The following is a 17,532-nucleotide window of genomic DNA, read 5'->3' as shown; positions in this document are numbered from 1 at the left end:
GCTCACATCCTAGACATGTTGAAAGGCCTGTAAAAGGATCAGACGTTGACTAATAGGATAACTACCATCTATCACATGGTTTCAAAGAGTTAATTTGCATACAGTTTTATCACAGAACATTGCATGGCCACCTACAAAGCTACAACACCCTGTTACTTCCATCTCCCTTGTCTTGCAGAAATCCATAATATCCATAAATGGGAGCCATTATTTCCAGATTAAAGGGGTTGTACCTGTATCGATTGCTATTCTATAGGAAGCTTCCTGGGGACAAACAGCAGCCCATGGTCATGTGACGTCACACAGGTGCACAGATCGTTATGTCACATGGCTCTGATTACTCTGACTACCTGTGTGATATCACATGACCATGGATTGGTGTTTGTCCACAGGAAGTAAATAATGCAATTTCTCGTTGAAGGACATCAAGCAGAGATCTAGAAGCTTTGTATAGAAGGACATCAAGCAGAGATCTAGAAGCTTTGTATAGAAGGACATCAAGCAGAGATCTAGAAGCTTTGTATAGAAGGACATCAAGCAGAGATCTAGAAGCTTTGTATAGAAGGACATCAAGCAGAGATCTAGAAGCTTTGTATAGAAGGACATCAAGCAGAGATCTAGGAAACTGACACAGAAAGTATATTGGAAAATTGTATAACTTTTCATTACATAAACAATATCATATACAGGCGGTTCTCTACTTAAGAATGAACACCTTATTTACAGACGACCCCTAGTTACAAACGGACCTCTGGATGTTGGTAATTTACTGTACTTTAGTCCCAGACTACAATAATCAGCTATAACCGTTATCAAACGTGTCTGTAATGAAGCTTTAATGTTAATCCTGGTTCTTATGACAACCCAACATTTTAAAAATCCAATTGTCACAGAGACCAAAAAAAAATTGTCTGGAGTTACAATTCTAATATATACAGTTCCGACTCACATACAAATTCAACCTAAGAACAAACCTACAGACCCGATCTTGTACGTAACCCGGGGACTGCCTGTACTGTATTGAACCCATTTAAGTTCTCCAGTGGCTGCATTCTCCATTCTGTGATTTTCTTTAGGGCCACAACAATAAATGGGGTCCAAATTGATATTCCATTTTGTGTTGCACAGGATTTCTCCATCCAGCACCAAGGAGGTGATGTAAGCCAAGGTAACCTCCCCACTTCCAATGCCTTTGTAGCCGTTGTCCTTGCTTATGGCTATTGTTAAACCTCTGCTTTTATGCAGAGAATTAGAAAGAATTCAATTACGATTCTGCAGGAGGAGAATGTCATTTAATTGTTAACACTTGACCTTGTATCTTATCAGCAGGGGAGGTAATATGTTACCTTTGAACCCTTGTGTGTGCTGCAATATACCAATGTTGGGCCTGGGGGGTGCCACAGACAGATTCTGGCTTGTGGATGTTATTGGCTTGGCCTGTTCTTATTCTCATCGTGCCAAAGGCGAAATTTTAATGAGAGTTTGAGTTTATTTTGTCTATTATGTGGCAGATCTCTCCACAGAACTTTATCTTTGTCCCTCCGCCTCTGCTAGTGCCTACTGTCTCCGATCTCTCTAAATCTCCTTTGTGTGCCTCTTACTCGCTCCTCCAGAAGCTAAGTGGGTTAAGGCGAAATTCTGACCCAAATAGGAAGAAAACAGCATGTGTAACATTTGCCTAATAAAGCTTATGTAGTGTAATTATGCAGCGGCTCCAGCAATATGGCAGTCAGTTACAATTCCATCTTCCCGTAGCCTGTGGCATATTACAGTAATTATATGAAAAATCCTTCTATTTTGCTATTTTTTGTACAGTTTTGTGCATTCTAAGCAGCAGTCTGCTCACTTTCCTATGAACTATTGTTTGTGTTGTTGCAGTGCCCACTCAGTACATTGCCTGGCGCAGCACATACACTGAATGCAGCCAACATCTATATTCAGGCCCAAGCTTATGATATCAGCGATATATTCTGGAAAGCCTTGACAATAGTCTAATGACTACATACTGCTATCACAGAATCTGACACATAAGAAATCCTTCATCATAGTGTCCGATTGTGTTAGTCTATTGATTGTAAGACTGATTTTTATCATTCATTATATCTATGACCATAATAGTTAATAAATAAGTTTATTAAATATCTGTAAATATGCAAAAACAATATAGGATCAACTTATTCTTATTTGAAAGCCTTTAGTGATAATAATTGCACAGATCCCTTAAAATGGTTCACGGTGTATTGTAAATTGATTATCTACCCTTAGGCCCGTTCCAAACTTGCGAGGGTGATGCGATGAACTCGCCTCACACTCGCAACGCATGCTGCCGGGAACGCACCCCCGAACGCTGCACCGCGGGAGTGAACTGAAATGCTGAGCTCACTCCCGCGGTGCAGCGTTCTGGCCGTGCGTTCCCGGCAGTATGTGATGCGAGTTCAAGGCAATCCTATCAAATATAGTCAGCCTGCCATATATAACTGTGCACAGACCACCACCATGACTTTTTAACACAATAAAAGCAGAGATGTAAATGATGAGTTATAATGTCTTTCCCTGCAATCTGTATATTATTCTACTCAACTCTTCCTGCTCTATAACATGCTGCCTGCAGATAGGACACTATTTACAATCTGCTTAGCTCCTGCTGCTCTATTACTTGCTATCCGCAGAAAGGACACCATGTAAAATCTCCACAGCTCTCACTGCTCTATTATGTACTGCTTGTAGACAGAACATTCTGCTCAGCCGCCCATGCTCTATAACATACTGCCTGCAGATAGGACACTATCTACAATCTGCTCTGCCTTTTCTGCTTTATAACATACTACCTGCAGATAGGACAATATGCACAATCTTCTCTGCCTTTTCTGCTTTATAACATATTACCTGCAGATAGGACACTATGCACAATCTGCTCTGCCTTTTCTGCTTTATAACATACTTTCTGCAGATAGGACACTATGTACAATATGCTCCGCCTTTTCTGCTTTATAACACGCTGACTGCAGATAGGAAACTATGCACAATATGCTCAGCACCTTCTGCCTGCAGAAAGGACACATGTGCAATCTTCTCAGCTCCTGCTATATAACATGCTGCCTGCAGATAGGACACTATGTACAATCTGCTCAGCTCTGCCTGCCCTGTTATGTACTTCCTGCAGACAGGACAATCTGCTCAGCAGCACATACTCTATGACAGTGATGGCGAATCTTTTAGAGACAGAGTGCCCAAACTACAACCACAATCCACTTATTCATCATGAAGTGCAAATATGGCAATTTAAGAAGTAACTTATTGCTATCTGCTCTTCCACATCTTTCAATTGTATCGGCCCCTGAGGCCCCAATATAGTAGAAAGAAGGAGAGCAAATTCATACTATCGTTGTAGCTTCTCTCCAGGGTTTCTCTGTATAGGAAGAATGGTGGGTCCAGCGGGGGGACCTCCAAAGATAATGCACTTCTGTTAATCCCTTCTCACTTTTCCCGCAGTTTCAAACGGCCAATGAAATGTCGCTTTAAAATAGCGCTGAGAACAGCATCGCTTAATTTGCATGGGACTGCAGGAAGATTCAGTGGATTTAGTCGGTATGGTGAACTCTGTCCTGGGGCAATGGCCTGAGTGCCCACAGAAAAGGCTCTGAGTGCCACCTCTGGCACCTGTGCCATAGGTTCGCCACCACTGCTCCATGACATGCTGCTGAAGAGAGGGCACTTTGCAGCGTTTGCTCAGCTCCTCCTGCTCTATAACCTTCTCCCTGCAGATCTGGCTGCATATTCATGATGGCAGGTTTATTTTTAGCTAAGCCTCTGTATATGCCCACAAAGGGGAATAAGTATTTTTTGGCTGCGCACATTGTCAGACTCACAAATAGAAACCTACTTTGTTATACTATGTGTAAAATCTGTGGATTTCTGCTATGTTTGTAATTTAAATGTAATCTCTTAGAATATAACTGCGCTGTTTCATACAATACAATGTGCACTTTCATCTCCCCCCACCTCATAATAATTATTACTGACAATTCAATATGAAATCCATTGTTATCCCAGAACCAGCCCGCTGCGTTCTTCTGCCTTCTCTTCCCACAAACACATTGCAGCTGCTCTGCTCTCTGCTCGGCCGCCGTCCCCATACATTTTCTTTTAAATTGATCTAAGAAGAATCAGATGATGTGACCTTGTAAGCATCTTCTGCCCTTTCTGTTTGCATCGCTAAGTCCAACTGCATTACCTGCCAATCCCACGTGGCAATTGACATCTGGATCAGATGTTTTCTTAGATTGCTTGTTATTTTTGTGCCCTATACTATTATTTATTTATTTCACAAAGATATATTTTCCTAAAAAAAACATAAACAACTAAAAACCACTACAGGCAGTCCCCGGGTTACATACAAGATAGGGTCTGGAGGTTTGTTCTTAAGTTGAATTTGTATGTAAGTCGAAACTGTATATTTTATAATGGAAGTTCTAGACAATTTTTTTTCTTTTGCCCCAGTGACAATTGGAGTTTCAAAATTTTTGGTGTAATTGGAATTATCAATAAAGCTTCATTACAGACATCTTACAGCTGATCATTGCCGTCTGGGACTATAGTAAAGCATCCAGAGAGCTTTATCAGAGGTCACATGGGGCAGAGGGGTCCCTCTGTAACTATGGGTTGTCTGTAAGTCGGGTGTCCTTAAGTAGGGGACCGCCTGTATATACTTGTCCTGAAGTGACAACCATCACTGCTTTATCTATTATATTGCTGTTACAGGCTGTCCCCTGCTTACCAACACCGACTTGCAGACGTCCCATAGCTAAAGACGGACCCCTCTGCCCCCTTGACCTCTGGTGAAGCTCTCTGGATGATTTTATAGTCCCAGACTGCAATGATCAGCTGTAAAGTGGCTTTTTTTGCCCAGAAATACAACTATAAAATATACAGTTTCGACTTACAAATTCAACTTAAGAACAAACCTATGGAACCTATCTCGTATGTAACCCAGGGACTGCCTGTATAGAGCTCAGGATTCCACAATTCATTCTTAAAGGGTGCACCAAGTTTGATTATCACCCTCTACACCTGGAGTGCGTTCACACGTTTCATTTACAGTGCATTGACAGTGTATTTAAAGTACATTAACACATGTTAACTTAATATTAACATTAACACAATTTAGGGAATGCAACATATGAATAGACCCTTAACAATCTGATTTTTTGTGGTCTGACTGCTGTGACAACCACAGACAGGCCAAGACTATTGCCGCTCCATTCAATACTATGGAAGCATTGGAGATTACTGAGCAGAGTCCTTGGCTATCTCTGTTACTCTCATAGACGGTGAACGGGTAAACGGGATAGACAGAGATTCTATAGCAGGGGTAGGGAACCTATGGCTCGGGAGCCAGATCTGGCTCTTTTGTTGGCTGCATCTGGCTCTCAGACAGGTTTTTAATAAATAGTGATGGCTGCTGTGTGTCTCTTAGACTGATCACTGGACATAGGCAGCAATGTTACTGTTGCCTATGTCCTTTGTACGACCCAGGCACCATCGTCTAAGCCTGGGTCAAAGAAGAGTGTTGGAGCGATGAGGAGCTGGCTGCAGGGAGCGCTAGTAAGTGATTTTTTTTTGCTGTGACTACCTATCTACCTGGGGGCATGTGCTGTGGCTACCTCTCTACCTGGGGGCATGTGCTGTGGCTACCTATCTACTGGGAGTATGTGCTGTGGCTACCTATCTACTGGGAGTATGTGCTGGGGCTACCTATCTACTGGGAGTATGTGCTGTGGCTACCTATATACTGGGGGCGTGTGCTGTGGCTACATGTCTACTTGGGGGTATGAGCTGTGGCTACCTATATACTGGGGGACATGTGCTATGGCTACCTATCTGATAGGTGCCGGTCTTTATAGGAACCTCGCAAGTGGACAGTGACAATCAGCGGCGCACTGGCCCTTTAAATCCACGAGTGTCGTTTCGCGCATGCTGGCCAGTCGGGACGGGAGCCGGAAAGTGGTGGGTTGAGTGAGCTCGGAAAGGGGCGCCGCCAAGGAGAGGGGCATGCGTGTGTCTGGGATCCAAGACCTAGATCGCAGGGGCACCCGTGATACTGGGACTACCTATCTACTGGGGGGCATGTGCATATGGTACGGCTCTTACGGAATAACATTTTAAAATATGTGGCGTTCATGGCTCTCTCAGCCAAAAAGGTTCCTGACCCCTGTTCTATAGTGTTATATGGAGCAATCGAACACCACCAATCAGATTGATGGTAATAACAGTCAAACTTGGTACAACCTTTTTAATTTGTAACAAAAAAACTAAACCTCATTCTCTGGACCACATTTATTGAAAAAACTGCAACCAAATTTTTCCTTAAAATTCCAGCAGAAAGTAAGCCCCCTCAAGGAAAGGATACACATACGCCCCTGTATACAACAGACGGAATTGGATAGGGCCTTACTTACTTGGTGGGAAAAGCCCTTTAAATGGTGTCTTCTAACTTGGCTATTGGATATGTAAATATGTCATAAAAACTTAAGATATCCCTTTAATTAGGAAGCATTCTACATTCTTGTTTATGATATAGAAAGCATCAGCAAAACCACACAAAATATTCTGTGTAATAGCAGTTACAATCTTGGTGCCAAAACCCTTCTTCCAGAGAGCATAATACATGACTTCATCTGTTCTTTCTCACTCTGTCCATATAAAATCTATTTAGTAGATTAGGGGATTCTGTTTGACGTATTATACTTTTCACTACTTATATAGAACCTCTGGGAATTGCCAAAATAATATAATTCATACCTTTGTTTAGTTCCCTGCTACAGACTATTAAATTCTCCTTCTTATTAAACCAGACCGAAACCTAAAAAGGAAGTTTCGAGTGAAATAACTATTATCCAGAAAAGTAAATGAGTAAACTGGCAGGGAATGACCTGACTGCCATAGGCACACGGCTAGTCCACATCAGATTCCTCTCATATGTACAGAAGTCCAGATCTGCCCCATTCTACTCTACAAGTATGGGGCTGCTTTCTGAGGGTAGATGCACGTAGTCAGGATTTGTGGCAGTTTTTATGTGCAGTATTTTATGATGTGCAGAGATCTGCTTGGATCAAGCCTCTTGATGTACCCGGCGAGCACCAGCATTTGATAAATCTCCCCCTATGAAGCTAAATTAAATTACTTACTTTTTCTCTGACATTTAGATTGTCATTCTCATGTTCCTCTTTAACCCCTGAATGTAAACTCCCATTTGATAAAATGTAAGATACGTCAGGTACATCTTGATTGGCTTTATTTGTGAAAAACCGACCCACAGACTGTAGTGCAAAGTGCTGGGGATGGGAGTCCTCGCATCATAGTGATATAGGATGCAAGGACTCCTCATCTGCCGGCTGAACGATAACACTGGTACTAGGACTCTCATCCACTGCAATGTGCCCAGTTTGTGGAATCTGACCAGCACTCAGATCCAATTTCAAAGACCCAGCATATTTGAGTGCAGGGAGCCTTATCCTCAGGTTGTGTTAGAAGAGAAACCCACCAGCTCAGATCTACCTAATAAGTTAGATATGATGGCAGGTTCCTTTACTATGAACAAGTCCTATCCTTTTTTGAACTAAATCTTTACTGGTCCAGAACTGTCTAAAACTTAGTCCGATATATATATATATGATAATTTTCTCAAGAGTCTACTGGGTCGTGCGCCATGGAGCAGGAGCTACGACTACTCTGTGCCCCAGTATCCTCTTTCGTTCTTACTGCGCAGTTCTGGGCCAGCAAATATTTAGTTAAAAAAGGATTGGGCTTGTTCATAGTAAAGGAAAGGTTTCACTTATGATTTTAAACTTCCCTACTTGCCTCAGGCCATCCTTCTCTTCACATGCCCCCTATGTGGCCCTTCGGTTACATACATGCTTCCCCCCACATGAAGATCTCTGTCCTTGACTCTGTGCCGCCCACCGAGTTGCCTGAGTTGTGAAGAACCATACATCTGCAATGTGTTCTTCACATACTATTGTAAAGAACACCGTTCGGCGCGCGTGTCTTCCGATAAGTTAGCAGATGTTCGGAACATCTGCAATGTGTTCTTCACTGGGTCGGACTGTTGGTCCTGCTCCAGCCTCCACTTCAGCCCCCCCTCCTCTCCTCCATTCCCTCTCCGTTTCGCTCCAGCCCCCGCTCCACTCCCCCATGCCCGCTCCAGCCCCTGCTCTGCTCCCCCATCCCCGCTCTGCTTCTCCATGCCCGCTCCGTGATGCCCGCTCCAGCCCCCCACTCTGCTCCTCTATGCCCGCTACGTGATGCCTGCTCCAGCCCCCGCTTTGCTCCTCCATGCCCGCTCCGTGATGCCCGCTCCAGCCCCGCTCCTCCATGCCCGCTCTGTGATGCCCGCTCCAGCCCCGCTCCTCCATGCCCACTCTGTGATGCAGGCTCCAGCCCCCGCTCCTCCATGCCCGCTCTGTGATGCCCACTCCGCTCCACCATGCCCCGTTCCGCTCCTCCATGCCCGCTCCAGCTCCCGCTCCACTTCAGCCTCCGCTCCTGCATGCCTGATCCAGCGTTGGCGCACGTATCATCGGCTAAGTTAGCAGATGTTCGCAACATCTGCAATGTGTTCATCGCTGTGTTCTTTCACTATGTTCTTCACTTAAATGATCCTGTGTTCACTGTGTTCAATGTTTTAATTGTATTCTTCACTGTTCTTCACTGTGTTTTCTTAATTAAATGCTCGATCTCGAGCAGGGGAAATACTCGTCCGAGCAACGAGCCGTTCCGAGTACTCTAATACTCGAACGAGCATCAAGCTCGGACAAGTATACTCGCTCATCTCTACAGGCAACTTAAGAGATACTTCTCTCAGCACTGTTTTAAAGCAACACATCATTGGCTGCTTGGGACTGAAGGAAGAGTGAGAGGGTGTGGAATGGGCCTGATTATCTTCGGAGGTCCTCCTGCTGCTCAGCTCTCTTCCTGTACAGAGAGATCCATGAGAGAAGCTACAATAATAGTCCAAATTTCTACTGTATTGTTATCCTCAAGAGGCCGATACGATTGAAAGTTGTGGCAGAACAGGTAGCAATAAATCACTGCTTAATTTGCTGTGTTGGCACTTTGTGATATATAATTGGGTTTTGGTTGTAGTTTGGGCACTCTGGCTCTATAAGGTTCACCATCACTGTACTAGAGCATGGGGCATCAGACTGCTGGGATGTTATGTACAAGGCATTGCACAGGAGAAGTTGTGCCTCAATGTAACTCTGTAAACCATATGGATTTCCTCAAACTATTTTCCTGGAGCATTGCATCCTGTGACATGAAATAAAATCTGCCTTCACTGTTTTTCGTCTTGCGTTCGGTGAAGCAAATAATAATAGCACGTTGGTTCCTGAACTATAAATACTTCATATGAGTAATAGAGAAGCTTTTCAATGAACCTGCTTATTGATGGCTGCATTGTTCATCTATACCAGCAATTACTGGATCATATCTATGGACTCTACCTATTGTAACAGTAACTACAGGTTCCTGCCAGTCTTATGCTTCTGTCAAATACAGTAATATCCTATTCTGACTGCTTTAAGTAGACGCACCACCTGGATGCATGGTCTTATATTTAGGAGTACGGAAGAAACGAGAACCATACATGTACTTGGCAGATAGAATACGATTGCAGTCATTGCCAAGTGCAGTATGAACATAGTGGTCATAATAAATCCCTATTTTGTTTGCCTGCTATGGATTGCCCTGATTGCCCTATATATGACAGATTTATGGAGAAGTTGTCATATAACAGGGAATGACCACAGGAGTATCATAGGAGCTGAGACATTAATTAAAATAAATGTGTCCATATGGAGCAAGTAGATGCTGCTTCCTCTGGAGCATCAAACGTTTTCTTACTGCCATATTCTGGCTAATGTAAATGACATCTACCGCCAGTTTTCTGGTGGTACTCGGCTGTCCTAATTTGCTTGCTCGTTACCTGTAGGGCGTGCGGGCAGTGTTTTTGTTTTATTTTATTTTTTTATTGGTTATAGGTCTTCTGAAGTCCAAAGAAAATAACTTTGTAAAAATATGTAAATGAGACAGCTGGTTGTCTGCATCTTCCTCATGCGCAAGAATAGTGGACAGCTGGCTGACGTCACCGGTTGTCGGAGCGGTGGAGAAGGTGCATAATATGTTGTAAGTTAAGGGGACATTGGCCTGAGTGCTTCAGGGTAATTTACATATTTTTACAAGTTTATTTTCTTTGGAATTCGGAAGACCTACAATTAATAAAAATATTTCCAGCATCCCCTAGAGGTAACAAACATGCAGGACAGTCTACCATCAATAATCTGGTGGTAGATGTGTCCTTTCAGGTATTTTCCAAGTCACCACTGAAAGAAAAAAAAATTGGAAAATCACACCCTCATGCCCCAGTACAGATGTTTAAACCATTTCTGGAAATATGTTATTTACCTGTCCCTAGTATCCCGGTAAACACATGTTACATCCTACAGTGTTTCTTTACATGCTGAGACTATAGTTCCCACAAAACCTTGCACAGGAGGCTTTATGTAGGGAGCTCTCCCACCCCTCCATCTCAGCTCTTGACAGCCCATTCAATTAAGAAACTTCAGAACAGACAGCAAGCCCATTGCAATATTGTACATCACTTTCCTCCCCAGGTCAGACTCGTCTCCTGTGTTGTTTCCATTCAGTTTGTCAGAACAGTACCACTATAGGACTCCACTGTACCAGCAGGAGATGTTCTTCCTCCTTCTTCCTCCATGTCTACACATACACTGTTACTTCTACATCTTTGCACGACCTCAGATAACAATAATTTCAAAGATAAAGATAGATCAGCTAAAACACATTACTATGGTAAAGTGTCTCTTATGTCTTGCATATAGAATATACCCCTGTTTTGATTTTTTTTTCTGAAAACCCCTTTAATAGACTATTAAGGATTCATTCTGCATCTTTTAAGGACCTATAGTGGATGGCCATTAATCATATTGCAAACCGAGATTCTGAAAATTTGCTTTATAGCTTGTCAAACTCGTCACAAAGAGAGCAATATAGAAATGAAGGTTGGGTAGAAAACGTGTATTATGTAATGTAAGAGAATGTTGTATATGTTTCATCACCTGGGGTGACGGCTTGTGGTGTCTAGGATAGTAATGTAAAGAATTTAGAAGAATTTAAAGAATAGAGTCAATTCCCTTTGTGTTCTGTAGTGTCTGAAACCAGGACACCAGCAGTAGTTCTTAAGGGTTATCCAGGCTCAATAATTTATATTACTATTTGCCTCAGATGGTGTAAAAAAAACAAAAGAACTAACACTTACCTCAGTATTTACCTCGCTGTCAGCCTTTTTAGGGTTCAGCAGTGGCTTTACATTGACCATTAACTACAGTGACCGTGACGAGACACTATGCTGTATCAGAGGAAAGGACTGAGATAATAGTTTTTTTGGTTTATTTTACACCCCCAGAAGCCAATAGTAAAAAATGTATTAATCCAAGACAGCCCCTTTAAGTTGAAAGTTGGGGGTTTTAATTTATTGGACTTTATTGGACTCAAGCACATCTTTCATATATATGATTGGAGTAAGATTTGAGAAATGTAGAGGTCAGTTCATTACCTTGAATTCTTGACACACATTGGCCCACATTTATTAAAACTAGTGCAGTCTCTGTGCTGGGTGCAGTTTGCCTGTGGAGTGTGCAGAGGGCGCCAGAGTAATCAAAACTGGTTTAGTCTTCATGAATCTGGTGCCCCCTGCACTGCTGGGGTATCTTTGTTTATGCTGGAGACTTGTGGTGCACGTCAGTAATAAATGGAGCAAACTCAGACTAAGGCTACATTCACACAATGTATATAGTGCACAGCGCCGTATTACATAGAAAGATAGGACATGTCACGGGAAACGGAGCGGTAGGGTTTCACACGTGTGCTGCACTTTTATAAAGTTTGTTTATCCTTTAATTGTTTTACAGGGGTTAACACAAAATTGTATGCAACTTTGAAATTTTTTTTTTACATTATTTTTTAATGTAATTTTCAAAATATTAACGCATTCTCAGTGGATAAAATACCAAAACTGTACACAAAGTTTGATCTCTTCTAAGTTTTTCCAATACCCCATATGTGTTGGCAACCTGCTGTATAGGCCCACGTCAGGGCATTGAAGGGAAGCTGCGCCATTCACAGCAGATTTGCATTGTCACTTTTTAACGCCTATACAATCTTTATTTTATTGGCAAGAGATTAGATACACTTTACAAATACTTCATTTTAGTGGCTTTTTAGCTTACTGATGAGATTTTATTAACTCTTTAATGTATGGAGGAAAAGAAAATCTTCAATTTTGGTTTCCTATTTTTTGCATTTTTGGGGGCCGTTCACTGTAACATAAAAATAATATGTTATCTTTGTTCTAAAGATCACTAGGATTATGGTGATGTGTCATTTATATAATTTTACCATTTCATTGAAGATAAACTAATATAGAGAATCTCTTTTGTTTTTGTATTACCTTCTTTTCGGAGACATAACTTTAATATTTTTTGGTTGATAGAGCTCAAGTATAAGCCGTAGACTCAAGTATAAGCCGTGTTGGCTTATATTCGGTTAAATTTAAAAAAATGGAGTACTCACCTTTCCGACACCCCGGGTAGCTACAGGTAGCTATATACTACAGGGGGCTTGCTGGAAATGTACGGTGGGGCAGGGGCTGGCTTGCTATACACTACTGGGGGATGGCTGTATACTACTGGGCGGCTGTCTGGCTATACACTACAGGGGGCTGTCTGGCTATACACTACAGGGGGCTGTCTGGCTATATACTACAGGGGGCTGTCTGGCTATATAGCACAGGGGGCTGGTTAGCTATATACTACTGGAGGCTGGCTAGCTATATACTACTGGGCGGCAGTCTGGCTATATACTACTGGGGGCTGGCTGGCCATATATTACAGGGGGCTGGTTATATACTACTGGGCGGCTGTCTGGCTATATACTACTGGAAGCTGTCTGGGGGTCCGATCTGATCTGCAAACTGGCCTCATAGCAAATGGATTTTACGTCACTGACCTGTGAAAGGGAAATGCAACAACTTCTTCAATCATCTGTTGTCAGACCCCGCCATCAATCTGCTATTGATTACCAATCCTAATGATAAGTAATGAGTTGTTAACTCCTGGAAACCCCATTATTTTCATTGTCAAAAACTGTTGTGCATAAACCTATTCTACAAATTTTGGAGACCATATATTTCAGCATAACAGAACCAATAAAGTTGTCAACTTGAAAGGCTGTTACTAATAATATCATGTGCTGTGCTGTAAATCATTAGATTAGTCACAGATTACATTGTGTTTCTTCTAACAGAGAAAATCTTCACAATGAAGACTCCAGCAACCCACCTGCAGACAGCCCTTCCCCGCCAGAGTGCTCACCTACCAGCACGGCGACACTGCCAGCTGTTTACCCTGCACCTTTGGACACACGGAAAACCTTAATAGGACACGTAGGTAAGACTGGTGCAGAGATAAAGGTTTGATTCACCTGCACAAATCTGTGACTATAGCAATGACTTACACTGCATTTGATTGAGCTTTGCTGTACTGACAAGTATCTGTAAGTGTCCCTGGTTTGTCATGCATGATTTTGACTAGGGCCGGCACCAGCACTGGGCATACCAGGGCAAGTGCCGGGGGCCCAGATAAGGGGGGGGCCACATAAGGCTGTACATAAGGAATCCATGGGGGAGAGGGGACCTGTATCTAATGAATCCATAGGGGGAGAGGAGCTTATATAAAATAACCATGAGGGGGCTATTTGGGGTGATAAACTAGGGAATATTTTTGGGAACAGAAGACTGTTTAAGTTTCTTAATTAAGGAGTTGTCGCCCAGGGGCCCACTGAAACCTGGAGTCAACCCTGATTTTGTCTGTAGATTTCCTTTAAGGCCATGAACATAAACTATAGTACCAAGCAAAGGGGTAATAAAGAATCTGTATACTGGCATGCTGACAGGCGTCCTTTTATGGCAATTTACTGTTTTATTCAAGATTAAAAATGTTTATTATCAAAATGAATCAAGCTCAAAGATTGGAACAAATGCATTTTCCTCTGAGCCGTAATCCGGTGGCGCCATAAATATAATCATAGTGTGGAGAATACTGTAAGAGCCATGTTAAGGCCATGCACTATTTTAAGGCAGACAAGTAATGTGCTACTCCATAGTCTAATTCATTTTGTTTATTCAGAGGAAAAAGAAATTAGTCGTGGGCCAGCGACATGCCGAGCCAAAAATACGGGGATGTGTCAGCTCGGCTGCTCATGCCCCATTAAGCGTGAGCCTAAGACATAATGTTCTGGGCCGTGTATTGTCAGCCGCAGTCACTAAACAAGGGCGCAGCAGGATCATCACAGCACACGGTGACATGACGTTTGATTGGTTAAAGCTTTAGAGTTTCGCGGAGTTGCATTGGATAAGTGCATTAACTTGTTTTGTAGATCAGTTCATTTATGTGTGTGTTAGTAGTTACCCTCTAAGCCATTGGGGAGGTACAGCTCAGAAATCGTTGACATAGAAACCGATCTTGCCCGTTTTAGCAAATACAAAATTACAGCACTCGTAGATTCTTGCTAGTTGAAATTCTGGGACTTAGTAAAATGGGATATTTATACACTTATCCTTACGACAGATGTCCTGCCAATCCCACTGCTGAGACTTTCACTGTTTTCTGTACTGTGTGTCCATCTCTTTACTGTAACACTCCAGCAAAGTTGTCTATAAAACCTCATAGTAAAGTACACAATTAGGCACTACCACTTATTATATTCTTCTGGTAAGTGGTTTTAATTCATAGGTGGGCAGTCTTTATTTTTGACGATAAGTTGTTCTTTTATTTGGTGCTGGATTATAGCGGTGATTTGCGCCAGAGGCGTAACTAGGAGAGACTCATTATGAGCTTCAATTGCACATATATATATATATACATATATATATATATATATATATATATATATCACACACACACCATGTATAGATAAAGTACTATATACACCGATGCATCATATACACAGACATACAGCATATACACATTACATATACACACATAATGCAAATAAACACATACATACAATACCATACGCACACATACAATATATAAACACCCCAAACATACAGTATATACATGCACATTACTCCAGATAGCGAGGCCCCCTAACACTGTGGGCCCCATAGCAAATGGCTTCCCCTTTACTATTGTTCCATATGACTGTTTGTACTCTGTGATGTATTATTATATTTGTATATGTCCCCTATGATTTGTAAAGCGCTACAGTATTTGATGGTGCTATATAAATAAAGATTATTATTAGTTATGCCCCTGATTTGCACTGTGATGTTGTATTGAGGCACACAACCTTAATGTAGTTGGCGCACCATAAGCACAAATGAGCATCAGAAATGTCAAACCACATTTAAGTTCCTGCTCAAGTATTGTATCAAATGTCACGTGATATTTTACATTAATTTTCAGGAATGACTGTTCTCTGGAATAGTAGAGTTTAATAATTGCCCTGATAATAGGGTTATAATTGGGATGATAATTGGGTTCTACTTTTATCACAACCTTATAAATCGGTAGGGTAGAGGTAAATTAGAAGTTGAAAGAATTCATTTCGATGTACACTTGGATACAACTATATGAGCAGACTGTTTTGCATTTGAAATTGTTTTTATTAAGAAAACCTGTATAAATGATTGCAGTATTATTCCCAAACCAATGAAAGAGGGTCTGTGTTCTCATTCGTAAATGTATGATGAGTGAAGTGTATTGATTTGGAATCCATGGCAGTTTGGGCCTTGATGCTAACTGATGTTGTCTTTCTTCTGGAGAGTTCCTGTACCAGGAATACAGAGACAAATCCACACAACATGAGATTGAAGCTCGAAGACTTCAGGACAATTATGTACAAACCCCTCAGACACCAGATAGTCCCAAAACCCCAGAAGAGGGGTCATCCCCACCCACAAGATCTAACTCAACCTTCAGCCGGCTCCAGAATAATTGCTCAGGGTTTAACTTGTGGCAAGATCTTCCGGAGATCAAAAATAGCGGGGTGCTATCTGTATTACAACCCCAAGAAATAAAGCTTCAGGAGGTAAGATGGTAATATCTGATCGGGCATGTATATCTAGTACAGGACGATCAGAAAGTCTGTGGATATGTATATCTATGACAGGAGAGTAGCTGGAAATGTGGTAGTGCATTTTGATAGCAGTAGAGCGGTTATGATGAAATTACTGTTTTCCTAAAAACATTATTTATTTAGAAATTCTCTGTTTCATTCTATTCACTTTTTTTCTCATATCTCATTGAAGGGAACCTGTCATCAGGATTTCCCATTTTCACCTAATGACAGTTTCCCAGTGCCTGTGATGTTTCATTGTGGCGGACGGCCTTAAAGTATTTAGCCCATTGTAAAAAGTCAAAATGGGCTTCAGGAACAACACTCCACATTCAGGAAGAGGTTTAAAAGTTGTTAGACTATACATATAATATAATTTTTAAAAAAAACAACTACGGAGCACAAATCTTTTGTATAGTCTGTATGAAGTTGGATGCTATTGCAGAGTGTATTTCACCAGTATGTCACAGTGAAATATTATGTGTAATGTATATATCTTCTATTTAGGCAATGTTTGAATTGGTGACTTCAGAAGCGTCCTACTACAAGAGCCTGAGTCTTATGGTTTCTCACTTCATGGAGAGTGAAAGACTAAAAGCCACTATACACCCTTCAGAGATGCACTTCATATTCTCCAATGTACTTGAGGTCCTCTCTATTAGTGAAAGGTAAAATGATACTATAGACTCTTTTAAAGGAAATTCATCAGAAGTGTCTGAGGTAAAACTGGAAACCAATCAAAAGTCAGCTTTAGCCTGCATTCACACTGCTGCAAGGGGGACGTATATACGGCCGACGTATATACGGCCGATATACGTCCCCCATAGACGGCAATGGGCACGCGGCGCCCTACAAGAGCGGTACGGTGCCGCACGTGTGCTGTCCTATTTTTTCACGGCATACGGCGCTGTGTGCCATGTATCCCTATGGAGAGGGGCGGGTGTGAGCAGCGCTCTCCCTCTCCTCCTCTCCCCGTGTGCTGCTGTGTGCCCGCCGTGCTAAGGTATGGCGGGCAACGGTCGTGTGAATCCAGCCTTAGTTTTATAAACAGCTGTTGGAAAATGAAAGCTGGGCTCTGGTTGGTTGCTGTTTGCAACTAAAACAGTTCTACTCTTAGACACTTCAGATAAATCTTCCCCATGTCAAACAAGTGAATATGGAAAACTGTCCATATGTGGTAAAAATATATAGTTGGGATTTATCAGAGCTTGTGCGCCTGAAATAAGACTTACAACCCATGAAATAGGCGCTTCATGGAAAACTGCTCTTATTACTCACCTTTTGCCACCAACACAAAAAGAGGTATGTGAAGGGGGGCACTGACGGAGGTGAAGT

The 17,532-nt window shown here is 42.0% G+C and overlaps 1 protein-coding gene across 4 annotated transcripts in view; it reads left to right on the top strand.

Annotated features, from left to right (window-relative positions):
- Window positions 1-17,532, top strand: part of NGEF (neuronal guanine nucleotide exchange factor) — a 158,904-nt gene that overhangs the window by 97,087 nt on the left and 44,285 nt on the right. For all 4 annotated transcript variants that reach the window (XM_072143272.1, XM_072143275.1, XM_072143273.1 and 1 more), the window contains 3 exons: window positions 13,384-13,526; window positions 15,905-16,170; window positions 16,705-16,865. In XM_072143272.1, the coding sequence (XP_071999373.1) occupies window positions 13,384-13,526; window positions 15,905-16,170; window positions 16,705-16,865 (570 nt within the window). The remainder of the gene's footprint in view (window positions 1-13,383; window positions 13,527-15,904; window positions 16,171-16,704; window positions 16,866-17,532) is intronic.

The sequence above is a fragment of the Engystomops pustulosus genome, chromosome 3 (genome assembly GCF_040894005.1).
Source record: "Engystomops pustulosus chromosome 3, aEngPut4.maternal, whole genome shotgun sequence".
Classification (NCBI taxonomy): domain Eukaryota; kingdom Metazoa; phylum Chordata; class Amphibia; order Anura; family Leptodactylidae; genus Engystomops; species Engystomops pustulosus.
Note: the sequence above shows the minus strand (reverse complement) of the source record. Positions and strands in the feature narration are given on the sequence as shown.